Raw genomic sequence first — 15,246 nt, forward strand, 5'->3', positions numbered from 1 at the left:
AACAATAAATGGGTTTTTATATTTTGAGGGGGGTCCGGATCCCCCTAACCCACCCCCTGGCTATGCCTCTGACCTCACCATGCTGTGTGAATATTCCTTAAGTTCTCCCTCAGGCACAGCTGCCTCTGAGAGCAGAACGCTGGCCGGCAGTGGGTGGTCAGGGGTGACCTGCTGAATGATCTCCATGCAGTCCCAAGGCAATGTCACCCCCAGACAGTAGGCATAGAATTCGCCCAAGGGAAAACCCGATTGCAGGCCTTTATATCCACTGTAGCCCTCATGCACCCCTTTTTTCTGATGGGATTGTTTGTGGCAGTTCAGGAAGGGGGCCAATCGCTCGGCTAGGAAAGTGAACACTGGGAAAACAGCTGCATTCAGCCGCCATCTTAATCCAGTTTGGTACAAACATGAACTCAGATGAGTCCGGAATGGGGAAAACTCAGACTTTGCATTCCATATCAAGCCTCAATTCTGCACCTGCCGCCACTGCATATATGTAGCCATTTCTTTAAACCATTTTTTATTAAATGCTACTGACATTAGGTATTATTATTATTGGTAGAAGTTAGAGTGATGTAGATGTATTTTTTATTATTCTGTTTGATATGTATTCTTGTGATTGATGTTTAAGCTCTATATTTGAAAAAAAATCACGTAATAAAACCATTGTTCTTCTGTACTCCCCATATGCTATCAGAAAAATCTGTCAGTGCTTCTTTCATTGAGCCTAATTACAGTGGAACCTCGTTAAAGCGAGTACGGGCTATAGCGACACCCCCGCTATTACGAGAGATAGCCGATGCACCGTCAATTGACCCTATAATAAGCGTGTTAAAAAATTCGTTTTTACGAGACCCTTTCGGCGTTGGCTCTCGCCATAGCGAGGGTTTCACCGCCAGAAGACTTTCATCAAGACTCCTTAACCTCTGTAATTGCTAGCGATCTGTTAGAAATGAAGTTAATGGAGTGCTCAGTCTTAAATTTATGTGGTAAACTGTCGTTCGTTAAATATAAGGATTGACGAAACAATGCTTTGCACGATTTTTATTCAGTGCGGTGCTTATAAATTGTTTGAATAGTCAGTCGTTATTTGAGTAAGGAAATTTAGTGATGCAAAAAAACATCGCCTTTCGTCTGGATTTATGCTTTCGTTTATCGGATAGATGTTTATCTGTCGCCGCACCACTCCTGTGCCTGTATATCTGTTCGCAACAGGTATATTGGCTATTATTTGCTCCACCTCCGGTAAAGCGACAATTCGCTATAGCGAGTGTTTATTAGTGTACCGTGGGTGTCGTTATATCGAGGTTGCACTGTACATTGTAATGTTCTTAAAATTACAGTATTATTAATAAGCATTATATTCAATCTCCTTACTCCAAGACCTGTTTTTACCTTTAATGACTTTCTCTGAGAGTTTCTTTTACTACCTACAAACAAATGAGACATGTAGTGTGAGATGAAATACAATGCATGAAACTATGTAGATATACTGAAATATAAATATACATATAATATATAGGGTGTGAAGGCCGTCTTCTAAGTGTAAATTTCATTCTTTTCATAGTGATCACAGAAGTAGAAATGATATTATACTTGGTTGAAGCTAACTGAATTTAAGTTCATATGGGCAAATGTACTGAAAAATATCAATACGCACTACATATTTTCACGATATTATGCATGAATAGAACCTTTATTGACATGAAATGCATTTTATGTAATCTGCTATTCTGGTAGTGTGTTTTCTGTTAGTTGGCAATGTTACTTCGTAAGTTTCCAGTTAAAATTTCAATCATTTATAAGGAATTAATAGAATGCATTGCATTAATATGTACGTAAGTAATAAATCTAGTCATTTTTGGTCTGCAAGTTTATGTGAATAGTTAGCATTCTATCAGTGTTTCCAACAGAAAAATGTGCCCTTGGCTGTTGCAAAGAAAGTTGCAAGGGGGATGTAGGGCTAAGAAGGATGCAGAACCAATCAGAGCCATGACTTTGCCCCATAACCCAGAGCAATATTCAGCAGTATTTGGCTATATTTCACACGAATACATGTGATATCAGTAAAACTATTGAGCAAACAAGAAGCCTCAGTGAACTTTGGTCCATTGCCATTCTAACTTTTGATTTTTCTTCTAGAAAATTTTCTCCCTTGTCTATTAATAAAACTTTTATTATTTCATTTTAATTATTATTTATTATTATCGCTTTTGGGCATCCTCAATTGAACTTTTTTTAGCAAACTGACTCTACTCCCTATAGCACATTTTAGGAGGGTTTAAATTGACAAATTAAAAAATCGAAGAATTCTATTTCCATTCCCTTCAGGTACTAGCCTATCTTTCCACTATCCTCTCAATGGGCTCATGAGACTGAAGGAGCGGAGTTAATATCCAGTTAACAAATTGTAAACTTTTGCGTATGGAATATTTTCACCAAATAATCCTAGGTTCCATTAATCTATACCTAAGTTATCGCCATGGGCCATTGGGTCTGGAGGAGATTAGAAGGGTCTGTCCCTGCTGTAACTGTTCAGGAAGAAAAAAGCTGTGGCTTACTTGGCAAATTATCCCACACTTAATAGAAGACTTCCAATCTATCTTCTACAGCTTAAGAGTTTAACTGGGACTTGAAAAGATCTATGTCTATTTATCTACAGGTAGATTATACCTATGTTCTATGTGCCTGAAGTCTCTCGATTGGGTTTAAAATACATATTGCAAAATTATTTACAGAGTATTATGTATGAAAAGCATTTCTGAGAGATGTCAAGAGTTTGTTAAGAGTAAATTTTTCAAGTATAGCCCTGAACAAGATACGGAAAATATTATGAAAATATGTATTGACAGGGCATGATATCAGAGCTCAATTTATCTGTCAGCTCCTTAATTTTGAATTTGTGCATTTTAGCGTAGAGTGAGGAGGACTAATGGAGCCAGATAAAAACTTCAAGGTCATGCATTGAACACAGTGGAGAAATTCAAAATTCACATTGTCTGGAAGTGATTCTCTGTTCATAATTTTCTTTTCGGTCTTTTCTCTGTTGTTTCCCCCCCCCCCTCTCCCCCCTCAAATAAAACAACATAAAAAAGACTGCTATTATGGAATAATTTATTTTTAGTAAGAAATCATTTTGTCACTTCATGAAATTTGTAATAATTGGAGGTATTGCAACAGATTCTGACAATAATAGCATGTTGGGGCACTGAAGTTGTGTCCTGTTCCTGTCCTTTAAAATATGTATTGCCAAGGACAAGCCCTGGAGTTTAGCAGTCATGGAGTACTCCAAATTATGTAATGATACACATGAATGTAATTGAGACATCTTGCTTCATTCTCCCTTAGAGTTATATAATGTTCCTCTCTTGCTTGACTATTTCTTTTTCATGCTGATGTATTTTCTCCAATCGGATCTGGAACCTCTTCCAAAAATCCATTAATGACTACCATCTTTAGTGTTTGAATTTTAGTTTTTTTTATATAATCTTCTATTCACTGATATCTATTTCCTGTAAGGTAGTTGATTTTGATTATTATTCTAACTCCAATTTTATACGTTTGCTATAGTAGTTTTAAATTTTCCTGCAGTTAAGTTCCCTAGCAAAACACAAACTGTGAAATGGACAACCCAAGTGGAAGTGGCTACACATGTTTTGCACTGTACACAGATGCCTACATGAACTGTGTATGTCTTTGTATTGAGAATGATTCAAGCCACTGGAAATGCATGACAAGTCAGTGGTAGGGAATTTGTCTCATTGCATACCGTTTGTCACTGGGCCTCTATGGGGAAGGTGTGACCTCATTATTGTAATAATGCTATATATGGGATCAGTTTTTTGTACTGATGGTTATCTTCAATTTTATTTGCCTTTCTTCATTTTCCTATATCTTATTGCACAAATTTCATCATCATGTATGCTCAAAAATTTGTGATTTGATGTTATTTTTTTTCTCTTTCATAGATTCCTGTGCCTGTTTTACCACAAGACCAGTGCCGAGGAAGTTATCAGCCAGGCCAAAGAGTGGTTAGTGCAACAAGATTTTGATAACCTTGAAAAGGGAAGCAAATATTGGGTGTGAGTGTTAGGATAGTCACTCAGATGTTGGAATAAAGATAAAAATGCTATTGCATCTTGAAACTGTGGTAATGTCATATTGTTGAACAATCAAATTGTTCGCAAGACTGTGCTTGCCGCTTCCACCGGTGTAACTGATACAGTTTGGCAGGTCTTATACTTCCTAGTTGTGAATGACGATAATTCTCATGAAATTCTTCAAGGCATCAGCTTCAGTTCCCCATTTGGGCATGCAAGAACGTGTCATCTAAATGCTGGGTCACTCTGTATGATTTTAATGTGGAATTTCAGGAAGTATGTCATTATTTTTCTCAAGATTTGTGCTGAAATCTTTGGTGATGAAGTTTGTAATGATAGTATGGCATGTTTGAGATACTGTCATGTTATTTTCAACGTCAAAGCTAACTGTTAAGTGTCTCAATGTGTTTGCAAGGTGTGGTGTTGTTCATGTGATTATCTGAACAAGATATTGTGCATTATTACCCTTACAAATATTATTGTTGACATTTTTTGAGACATGTACTTGAAAATGAATCTGGTAGAGTAATTGCGTTGAGTTGTTGGTATTATGAGCATCCTCCTAGCCAGAATAAGGCATTATTTTTAAATAATTATTAATAATAATGCTACTGAGGTGTATGGTAGAGAAAAATGGTGTACATCGGCTGGGTGGAGATGCAAGAATTTTACTGGCTATCACTGCATTTCAATGAAATGTTTTTGCAATATCTAGTACAGTGAGTACTAAGACATTTATTTAGTTCCAAGGATTATGTTGAATGCCCATAGCATAATATAACTATGAACGTTCATGACCAACAGTGAAGAAGATATGCAGTGATGAACAAATGTCTCTTGGTGACTGGGAATTCGCTGCTATGTTTCCTGTTTGCAAAGTATATTTTTAAATACACCTGCCCAGGGAATATTCTCACTCAAGCAAAATCAAAAATTTGCTGAATTATACAACTGTCAAATACTTTCATGGTGTTACTATTAAAATACTCGAAGGACTCTGTTGCATTGAAATTTATCAGTGCTGAATTGTTGATGGTGATGTAAATAGGACTAAAAGTTAACTTTTGCATCTTCAAACAATTTTGTTCGGTATGTGTTGCTTAGTTTTTTAAAACTGAAGTACATAATTCACTATAGGATTTCATTTGTATTATTACTCCAAATACTAGTCTATAAGGAATTTGTACGCATATTTGTCATATGCTGTAATTTAAATAATACAATTTCTACAGTATAATAGTCTTTTGTATTAAATATGCAAAAAGTGTGCAGTATATATATGTATGTACTGGCATATATATTGCATAACATCGCCAAATTTACCTTTGGCTACAATAAATAGACTCAGGCATTCCTTATTTTAAAAATAAAAAATGCCTGGTTGTGCATTTGAGAATTTCATTAATAATTTCTACTTATGGTTGTAAAAAAATCAAAGATGTCAGTCACTATAATGCTGTAATTGCTTCTGTATATAACAGAGCAAAGAGAATAAATCTAATTGGTATTTGTGATTTAAGTTTCATGCATACCTACTTTATCTCTAGCCTTATCTCATGTATTTATCTAGAGTCTCATATACCCATTTCATGAGACTCTACCCTCCGAGCATGATGAATACTCTATTTTGAGTACCATGGATTACCAATTATCAGTGATACCTACACCGCACTTAAAATTTGACATCACTATGGGGATAATTTTTAGTCTTTCATCTTCCATCATTCAGTAGACTAGTCTTTGAATTGCCATCATCATGTGGTCTTTATTTCATTCATTTTTGTGGAAGAATATTAAATAAATTGCGTCTAATGTTATTTAATGATTAAGACAGCTGATTTGGCTTCTGAATTCCACTTGTTCACATACCTTTTTCGAACTGAGCTGACCTTTTTTGAATGAAAGTAGGTATCCAACAATTTAGACAAAGTGATCATTTATGTTATTCATAAGTTAAATGTATGAGTAAATGTAGGGCTGCACACTTTAGGAAATCCTTAACCCTCTCCCTATTGAAGTTTAAATGCCTCATTCTCCGCTCCGTCCTAACCGGGCCGAAACCGGCCGCCGCCATTTAAGTCGCTCCTTCATAAACCAGCCGAATCCGCCCGGCCTGCCCTGCTATGTTTGGGGCAGCCTTTTGAGCTTCATAGGCATCTGTTTTATCTTGAGAGTGTTTATCTTTGCTAGCACAAGCATCCTTCCTATCTCTCGTTTCATTAAGAAGAAGCAGAACGTCGTCATCATGAGCTAAAATCCCGAGACAATAAGGTGCTTTGTTCCAGCGTGGCACATTAACTGAGAAGTAGTGAGAGAAGATTTTTAAGCTATTACGATGGGATTTTTACGAGGGCCAGTTTTAAAATGGTGTGATACGAAAACCCTAGGCCTGCCCTGTGTTATTTAGAGTGACTGTCACATCTAATGGCGATATTTCTTTCTGTGTGGTCACACACAAGCTCACGCTTTTCCTATCTCACATGGCAAGGAGGCAAAGCTCAGCTCAAATGAAAAGAAAATTAATTCCCCTCAGTTCTGTTTGTGGGTGGTCACACGCACTCTCACACTTTTCCTATCTCATATGGCAAGTAGGCGAAGCTCAGCTAATATGAAAAGAAACCTAAGGCTCCTCAGTCCTGACCATGGCTTCTTTAAGTGAGGATGCTATTGCAGAAGAAGTGAATTTTCGAGTGATTCAGATAGTTCTAGTTGTTTGAATGGAGAAGAAGGATATAGTGATAGTGACAAATCAAGTGAAGTAGAACTAAAGGATGACGTGACCCCAGTGCGAGTGATTTAAAAGGTGATATTCAGGAGCATAACTCTTGGAGGGACACCCTGATTTTTGAAGAACCGTCGGAGTTCAAAGAAGAGAGAGAGGGCCTATTCATAATTTGGCGAAAGGTGATAATGAATTTTCCTTCCTGAAATATATGCTAGGGGGCAAAGATTTTTTTTACAACATTGTCAATAACACAAACAAATATGCAGAACATCTTCAACATTCCTCAGGAAATGCTGACAAACACTGGGTAGATGTTACGTGCGATGAAATGGTGGCACACATTGGGGTGCTTGAATTATACATGGGAATATTCGATTTGCCTGAAAGCAGGGATTACTGGCATAGCCAAGATATTGACATCTCAATTGTTCGTGGCTGTATGACCTTTGGAAGATACTAAAAGATTTCAAAATATTTCCATATTAGTGATATAACTCAGGCAAAAACAGGGAGAGGAGGGTTTTGATGTATTGCATAAAATTAGGCCGGTTCTTGATGTAATGGAAACTTTTCAGCAAAAGTATAAACCAGGTAGGGAATTAAGTGTTGACACATACAAGCACATACACATACAAGGTACATAAAACAATACATCCAAGGAAAGCCAACAAAGTGGGGATTTAAAGTTTGGGTTTTAGCAAGCTCCCATGGCTACGTTCTGCAGGGAAATGTGTACCTAGGAAAAAAGATATAAGAAATCCTGAAATGTTTCTTGGGACGCAAGTTTTAATGAATTTAATGAAAAACTATTTAGGGAAAATCATCACGTTTACTTTGATAGCTTTTTTTCAAGTGTGACGCTCATGACATTACTACTTACGATTAATACATACGCATGTGCTACTAAAAGGTCATCTTGTGAAGAATGGCCTGAGGAATTAAAATATCCAAAAAACTTAGCCTTCAAAGAGGATAGAGTAGAAATTTCCACTTAGCACTTTACAGGCAGATGATAGGGAAATTCTCCTCCCGTACAGTAGTCGAACGTAAAAGAATCCTTACGATGGGCACATTTTCACAGAGACAGCAACACTCTCTTGTAAAGATCGTGGGGAGAAAAAAAGTGTGAGCCTATCGCAACTCAAAGAAAAGAAAAACTTCTACTGGTCGGAGCATAGAAACGTCATGGAAATGCATCAGATGCGATTTACCTCTTTGCAAATTAGGATGTTATCATCAATATCACCAAGGAAATGGAGTTGAAGGAGGGAATTAAATTCAATATAAGGTAAGGCAAACTTCTTTCAATAAGTCAATATATTCTTAAAACGTATACAAATTTTAAAATAAAACACTTAAATATCTTTCAAGTTATTGTAAGTTAATTGAAGTAACCTGCGTCAGTTCCTCATCGCGGAGAAAAATAGGTCTACCAGTGGGGCAAATGGGTATTTAAACTTCGTGCATGACGGGGAAATGTTTACGGCCGGTTTCGGGCTATTTAGGAAGGAGAGGGTTAACTGGTTCACAATTCTAAAAAACAAAAACAGTTGCGACTTAGGTGCACCTGATCAGTAGGTTGAACTGGTTATTTCTACCAAATGGTCTTTTCTCCATTTAACCTTTTTTTTGGTAAACCTCTGCTTCCTCCATAACTGACAACATATACCTGAGCCATTGTTTTCCACTGAGTTTATGCCTTCCCCAAACTGGTGATTGTAATGAACCATTTTTCTTCTTTCAGTCTTTTCTAGAGAAGCGCATTTCATGTCAAAGGTTTTTTATCAACCTGATTTTGGAGGTGAGAAGAATCAGCTGCTTCAATACTTGAAAATAAATTACAACTGGACTGTCATGGACAAGGTTCCGAGTAAATTTCAATGGTATAGAGAAATTTTCAGACATGTGACACTCAGCAAGTTATACTTATTGGTGGTGGGTTTTCACACAGAATGAGTTCTGCAATTGAATCAAGAAATTTAAAGTTGTTGGACCACCGACTGCCTGAGGGAATATCTACAGAATATCGTAGAGTTTTACTTCTCCTCAGAAAAATCTTTCCTTTCTGCAAAAAACATTAAATTATGGTTTTGCTAGCGGTGGCCCATGCTGCCTTAATGATGGTATTGGGATTTCCCTTTCCTACTTGCATCTCTATCCTCTCCCTATAGCCGTTGTCTAGCTCTCATCAGGGCAGCGCCTCCTACCCCTTATCCTTCCTCTGTCCTTCCCCTCATGAGGTGTGTGGGTGAAAAGTCTCAGACTTACAGATCTGGCAGACCCTCAGGAGTGTGCCAGACGAGGACTCCATGAGGCCACCCTGGGTCCTCGTTTCTGTTGCCTACAGGAATGTCTACATAAATATCTGTGGAGTATTCTTAATTATAGAATATTATTTCATTTCTGTAGGAACAGCAAAGCTTGGTTTCGCTTATGATAGGCTGCACAGCCTCAATGACAGCGTGGGTTTCTCCCTACCCAATGCTTCCATCCCTATCCCTAACCTGGAGTCTTATATTGGCAGCGCTTCTTTCCTTCCTCCCCCACCCTTTCTGAGAAGTGTTGGCGTCCAAGTCTCTGACTTCGTTCCCGGCCCTTAGGAGTGTAACCCTGCAAGCTCACTTTAGAGGTCCTTAAGGGTTATCTTGGCAGGCGGCAAAATAACTACGCCCTCTATAAATAATGAATTAATCCATTTATTTGCGGGATAAAATTACAGGCACACGTGCGATTGTTTCGTTCGGATGTTCGCGGGTTGAAATCACGGTCGCGGGATCGGCAGGTCTCTCTCCTCAAACTGTCGGGACGCTACTCTCCGTGCCAGGGCTCCAAATCCCCAGGGTCCGTTACCCTGCTGGCGCCAAGGGCCTTCCGCCTGTCTCCCTCCAGGTGGTGCTGCCTTCCGGCAGTGGCACGCTACGATTTGAACGCCCGCCACACCCACCCTGGGGTACTCGATCCAACTGCTTCAGGGAATCTCATCAACCCTCCAGGGAGGGAGATAATTTCAAGAATGAGGGACTCACAAACTCTCAATGAGTTAAAATTTTACCAAGTGGAAATTGCATGCATCACATAGCAATAAAAGCAATTATTTAAGGTTCACAACATGTCTCACATGATATTGCAAAAATCCTTTACAACCGTGCTACACCTGCATTGGTTGAAGAATTATTCAAATAGGTTCATGAACTAGTATTGTACATCAACAGCCAACCTCCCACTATCCCGTAATCGAGGATGTTTTATAAAAACATAACTATCATTATGATGGAAGAGCCCATGATGTTCCTCCATCACATTTAGTGAAATATATATGTAATCTCATCAAAAACGTCATATACTATTGATGATTTTTATATTTAATATTCTTCAGAGGATTAAGGTGAGTCATCGTTAACTTCCTTTGTGGTCTTTCCATGGTCCATTCATGACAAAACTTCTTCAAAACCCTATGGCTAATTTTCAAGTATTTTCTGAGAAATAGAGGCAAGAAATGAGCACTCTAGCCACCCGCTCCAAAACACAATTTCATTGTGATGAAGACAAGTCTAGCATGAACAGTGGTGTAATTTTTATTTATTTTATTTATTTTTATTTTATTCTCAAACCACCGGATACAGCTCTTATTGGCCATTTTACACCGGGGTGTTCAACAAGTGTAACAAGTAAACGTACACAAACGACAAAGCCCTGGACCAGGGAAACCTACCCAGGCGGGACTCGAACCCGCGACCTCTTGTTTGGCAGGCGAGAACGTTACCCCGCCGCCACCGAGGCCGGCAAATGATTTGATAACTTGAACAAGATGGAAAGAAAAAAAAATCCCCTTGACCAGAATTCGAACCACAATCACTTGGCTTTCAGGCAGTGGCAGCTGGTGGTTATATATCCAGGGTGTGCATCAGAGAAGATATACGATGATGAAAAAGGGCATGAAGTTCAAATGAATGAGCTTCTAAATGGCACTGAATGCATTGATGCACTAGGATCCTGAGCGCAGGTAGTGTAGGTGGCAGCTACACCGCTATACTACCTGCCAGTTACTCACCTAATATGCGAGTGCGCACTTGCGTCGTGTTGAGTCTGCTCTCCAAGCACCTATTTGAACATTGCATGCACCCCCCCTCCCCCCGCTTACCTCGTCCCACCCGAGCACCCTCAAGCGATCGCATAGACCAAAAATGCGGCCAGCACGATGTGCCACAGGATCGCACATTTGTAGAGCGGTGATAGCTGTGGCGTTTGGAGCTTCATATGTAGACTGGAGTTTTATCTATCTCGTGGTATAGGAATAGTTTTCTTTTATACATAATTTATTAATGTTTGGGTGTGCACCTGCTAACATGCGTATGTGCACGTGCCGCCACTGCTTTCAGGGGAAATCAGCAGATCACTACGCCAATCTGGTACCTTGATTTCCTTGGCAATTTTTTGAGATTCATGGTGCTAGGTGTCGGGCCCTTGCAGGTTCAATCAAAATGTCAATGCAAAGGAGAAGGGACATCCAAGATGTGACAACCAGTTGAGGACCTCCTACTAACACTGAAGTTGCTCATAATGGTAAATGTTATAAATTTTAATCTTTCTCATTACAGCAGAGAAAAACCCCCTGGATCTGTATTGGAACCACAAAAACATTTTTAAGGCCAGACGCATAGCTTCATTAAAATATTAGTCACAGGTGTGCACTGAAAATCACTCATTTCATATAGAGGCATATTATGATCATTGTTTAAGGGGGAGGCAGTTCATAACTTTATGCTGTGCATGCAATAACTCCCAGTGATAATCCGTCTTGGGTTTGATATATGTACATTATAAGTGGCTTTTAGATGCATAGATATCCATCAATCATTTTTAATCATTGTTTATTAAGGTGATGAAATAAATAGTTTCATTGAAGATGGCCAAAAGATTGCCATCACTTCAATTTTCTCAGAAATTATGGGGGATCCACTATGGCAGATGGCATGGAACTTATCTGGTGACTGAGATGTAGATATATCATCTAACTCCTCTCCTCCTTTCCCCCCCTCAACAATTAGCCACTGATTTCATAAAGAACCCATCTTATTCTGCAAGGAATAATGGTAGTTTTACTTTCATTAAACGAATGAAATAAGGAAGTCCCCAAATAAAATGGCAAATACCACACTTAAGAGCACACTCCTATCTCTCAGCTGTAATTTTTAATGACAGATTAGGTACTTGTGTTGATTTTTTCTGTCGTCTCAAAATTTTCAGCGTAAGCAGAGTAGACTCTATTAAATATTTTCCTGTGTCTAAAATGTTAAAAAATTTATCAAAGAAAACAATTATAAAGTTAAGAGATCAATTTTGAGATGCAGGAAAATGTTGCCTGCGGTCGACTTTATTTTACAGATGGGAGAAAATTTGTGTCATGAAATTTTAACCCTGGATATTTGATGCCAGTAGCAATGAAAATTACTGATTTTTAGATCGAAAACGCAGCATTTTTAAACAACAGAAACTTTGAGTCAAGCGTTCCGATAGGCCACCAGTTCGCCCTGTTGTCGAATGCTCTGGACAACTCATGACAAAGAATACAAAGAATACTTTTCCTGCATTTGAAAATCGCGGCCAATTGGAGCGCTTGGCTCAATGTTCCCATAATTTAAAAACGGTGCTTTTTCAACCTATACTTAATTTGTAATTTTCGTACCTACTGGCATCAGCTATCAAATGTTAAAATGTCGTGACCAGTGGTGCCGACTCCATGGGGCCTGAGGGGGCTCGAGCCCCGTCAAAAATTCGTTAAGGGTGTGAGGAACAAATATGTCAGGTTTGTCGATTTTTCCCGGAGTGTCCAGATATCGAGAATCGAGCTATCAGGGTTCTACTTTTGATCATATGACTGCTCTAAAATGCTTAAAACTCACTACCCATAAAATTTCCGGGGCAAGATCCCCGGTTTGAGCCTCCCCATTATTTTTTGTAAGTCGTCATCCCTGAACATGACATATTTTTTCTCCACCCTTTATATTCTAGATATTCCGAGATGGTAGCATGAGTTTAATCTAGTAATACGTCACAATAATGACCAGTTGATCTGGAGGTATGCGTCAACTCAAAAAGCAACAGATCATTGTTCTCATATCAAAAAGTCACAGATCAGAACAGATCATGCACGAGCGAATTAATAACATAATATTTTGACACCTCACGTTCACCCATTCCTGCATATGTTCTAAAAAATTCACTGCTTTACGTGTTGCAATTTTGAGTACGTCTTCGTACACATGTCAGATTGTGCAGGTACCTGCAGCATGTAAAACTGCCTTATGAGGTGTTGCAGCAGTTGTAGCACACTGTAACTGCATAGTAAAAATTAGAAAAGGATAACAAGTCTGTCCAGAGAAAAAATAAAAAGCAAAGGAGGCTCAAAAGATAGGGGTTAATCGAAGATAAAAGCCAAGCTCGGGCCGAAAAGTTCATATCTTGTCGGCGGCTGCCGTCAACATACAGGTATCTTGGTTGTTTTCTGCATGTCGAAGCAAGGACAAGAGATCTCCCAAGAGGTAAGAGGTGGGGATTAAAGGTTAGGAGGTCAAATGCCACGTGGGATCCAGGATAAGGACGGGAGGACTAAGTGGGGGCTCCATGCAGTAGTGGGGTTGCGAAAAAATACCATTTTATCTTGAGTAAATTGGATATCCAAGTGGGGGGCTTTAGACCTCTGTCGCCTCCTTCAGGATATGACATTGGTACAATGGAATGTATTGGTACAAGGGGGCTTTACTCAAGCAGAGAATTTTAAATCCATTTTAGTATAGAGGCCCTGACTGACCCCTAAAACAGGCAATGGGAAATGGCATCGGTGATATCAACACATGGGACGTTGCTGGTAACTGAGTAAAGTGGAAATAAGTCACGTATATTCGAATAGGAACTATTCCTTAGGTAAATCGACAAGATCAATTCCCCGCAGTCAATGCTTGCCCAAGACAAACATTTTCACCCTGCTATATTTGCGGAAACGATAACTATACAGTGAAACCTCTTTTTATGCACGTCTCTGATTCACGGACACCACTGATTTAAGGACACTATTTAATTCACCGCTAGATTACTTACAATCTCTGCCACTGACGTTGTAAAATTTTATGATATATGAACCATAATTATACAATTTTGGTTTTTTATATTAACAAAATTATTTTTTTTAATTTTACCTGCAGAAAATGCACGTTTTTCGGAGATCGACCTAGCAACACCGGGTGGCCTGCTAGTGAGATATAAAGCGCTCTAGAGCAGCTATAAATGCATCTGAAGTTTAATTCGACACTAGTTCTAAATGTGTGATGCTTTAGAGGGTAAACATACAAGCAAACACAGGTACGCCTTCACTGATTTAGATGATTGCCTCAAGGATCCCTTAACAAGAAACTGTCCTCTGAAATGAACCCCTGTGTATAAGAATATGGGTGCATAGCCACCAACCATTGAGGAAGGTAAATCGCCCATTCTTGGTAGCTTGCAAGAAGGCGTTGATCTGGTGCAAGTAATGAATTTTCTAATTCGATGTCAAACTTGTATAATATAATTTTTTGGGGCTCATCCCCTCATGCCTCCAAGGTGTTCACATTACAAAAACGTGCAATTAGAATCATTGCAAAAAAACCTTTTGATGCTCCCTCCAAGCCTATTTTTAAAGCACTTAACATTCTTCCACTCCCGTGTGTATATTTATTATCAATTTTAATTTTTGTACGTTATAATCTTGATTTGTTTATGCTCAATTGTGATGTTCACAAATATGTAACTAGGAATTGTAATAACCTTCATTATCATTCCATTAGGACTAACAGATCAAAGCTGGGCCCACGCGAGCTGGGCCTCAGAATTTATAATAAACTTCCTGCGCATTTGAAATCAATTCAGTCAATGGAGTCATTCAAAAGGAAGTTAAAATCTTTTCTTCATGAGAAGAATTATTATTCTGTTAACGAATACCTATTTGATTCCTCCAATTAAGTATTAATATCCTGTGATCATACAATTATTTATAATCTATTATATACATATATACATATGCATTTTTTCCTTTCATGACGTGTCTTATATCTTTTGCTGTAAGGTCTCTAGACAAAATAAATTATTATTATTATTATTATTATTATTATTATTATTATTATTATTAAACCACGGAACGAGCCAATTGAATCCAATACTAAAATCCTAATAACTACTGCAATGTCATGGGTCTCGCATGCAAATAAATACAAATTATAATCGTCCACAATCAATGCGGTTAGATAAGCTTCCTTGGGCAAAAATAATGGGTGTTTACGATTGAAGGCTGAGTGAGAGTTAATTATAACTCAATTAATTGCCAAGGAAATCAAGGTACCAGAATGGCATAGCGATCTGCTGATTTCCCCTGAAAGTTTGTGGTTC

General features: G+C 38.4%; 1 protein-coding gene across 5 annotated transcripts in view; it reads left to right on the plus strand.

The window, feature by feature from the left end:
• Positions 1–5,619, plus strand: part of LOC124167949 (nephrin-like) — a 567,792-nt gene extending 562,173 nt beyond the window's left edge. For 4 of the 5 annotated variants that reach the window (XM_046546015.1, XM_046546016.1, XM_046546017.1 and 1 more), the window contains one exon: positions 3,969–5,619. In XM_046546015.1, coding sequence (XP_046401971.1) covers positions 3,969–4,052 — 84 coding nt within the window. In that variant the 3' untranslated portion in view covers positions 4,053–5,619. The remainder of the gene's footprint in view (positions 1–3,968) is intronic. The other variant, XR_006866796.1, reaches the window with a different exon arrangement.
• The last annotated feature ends 9,627 nt before the right edge of the window (positions 5,620–15,246 follow it).

Source organism: Ischnura elegans, chromosome 11 (genome assembly GCF_921293095.1).
Source record: "Ischnura elegans chromosome 11, ioIscEleg1.1, whole genome shotgun sequence".
NCBI lineage: Eukaryota > Metazoa > Arthropoda > Insecta > Odonata > Coenagrionidae > Ischnura > Ischnura elegans.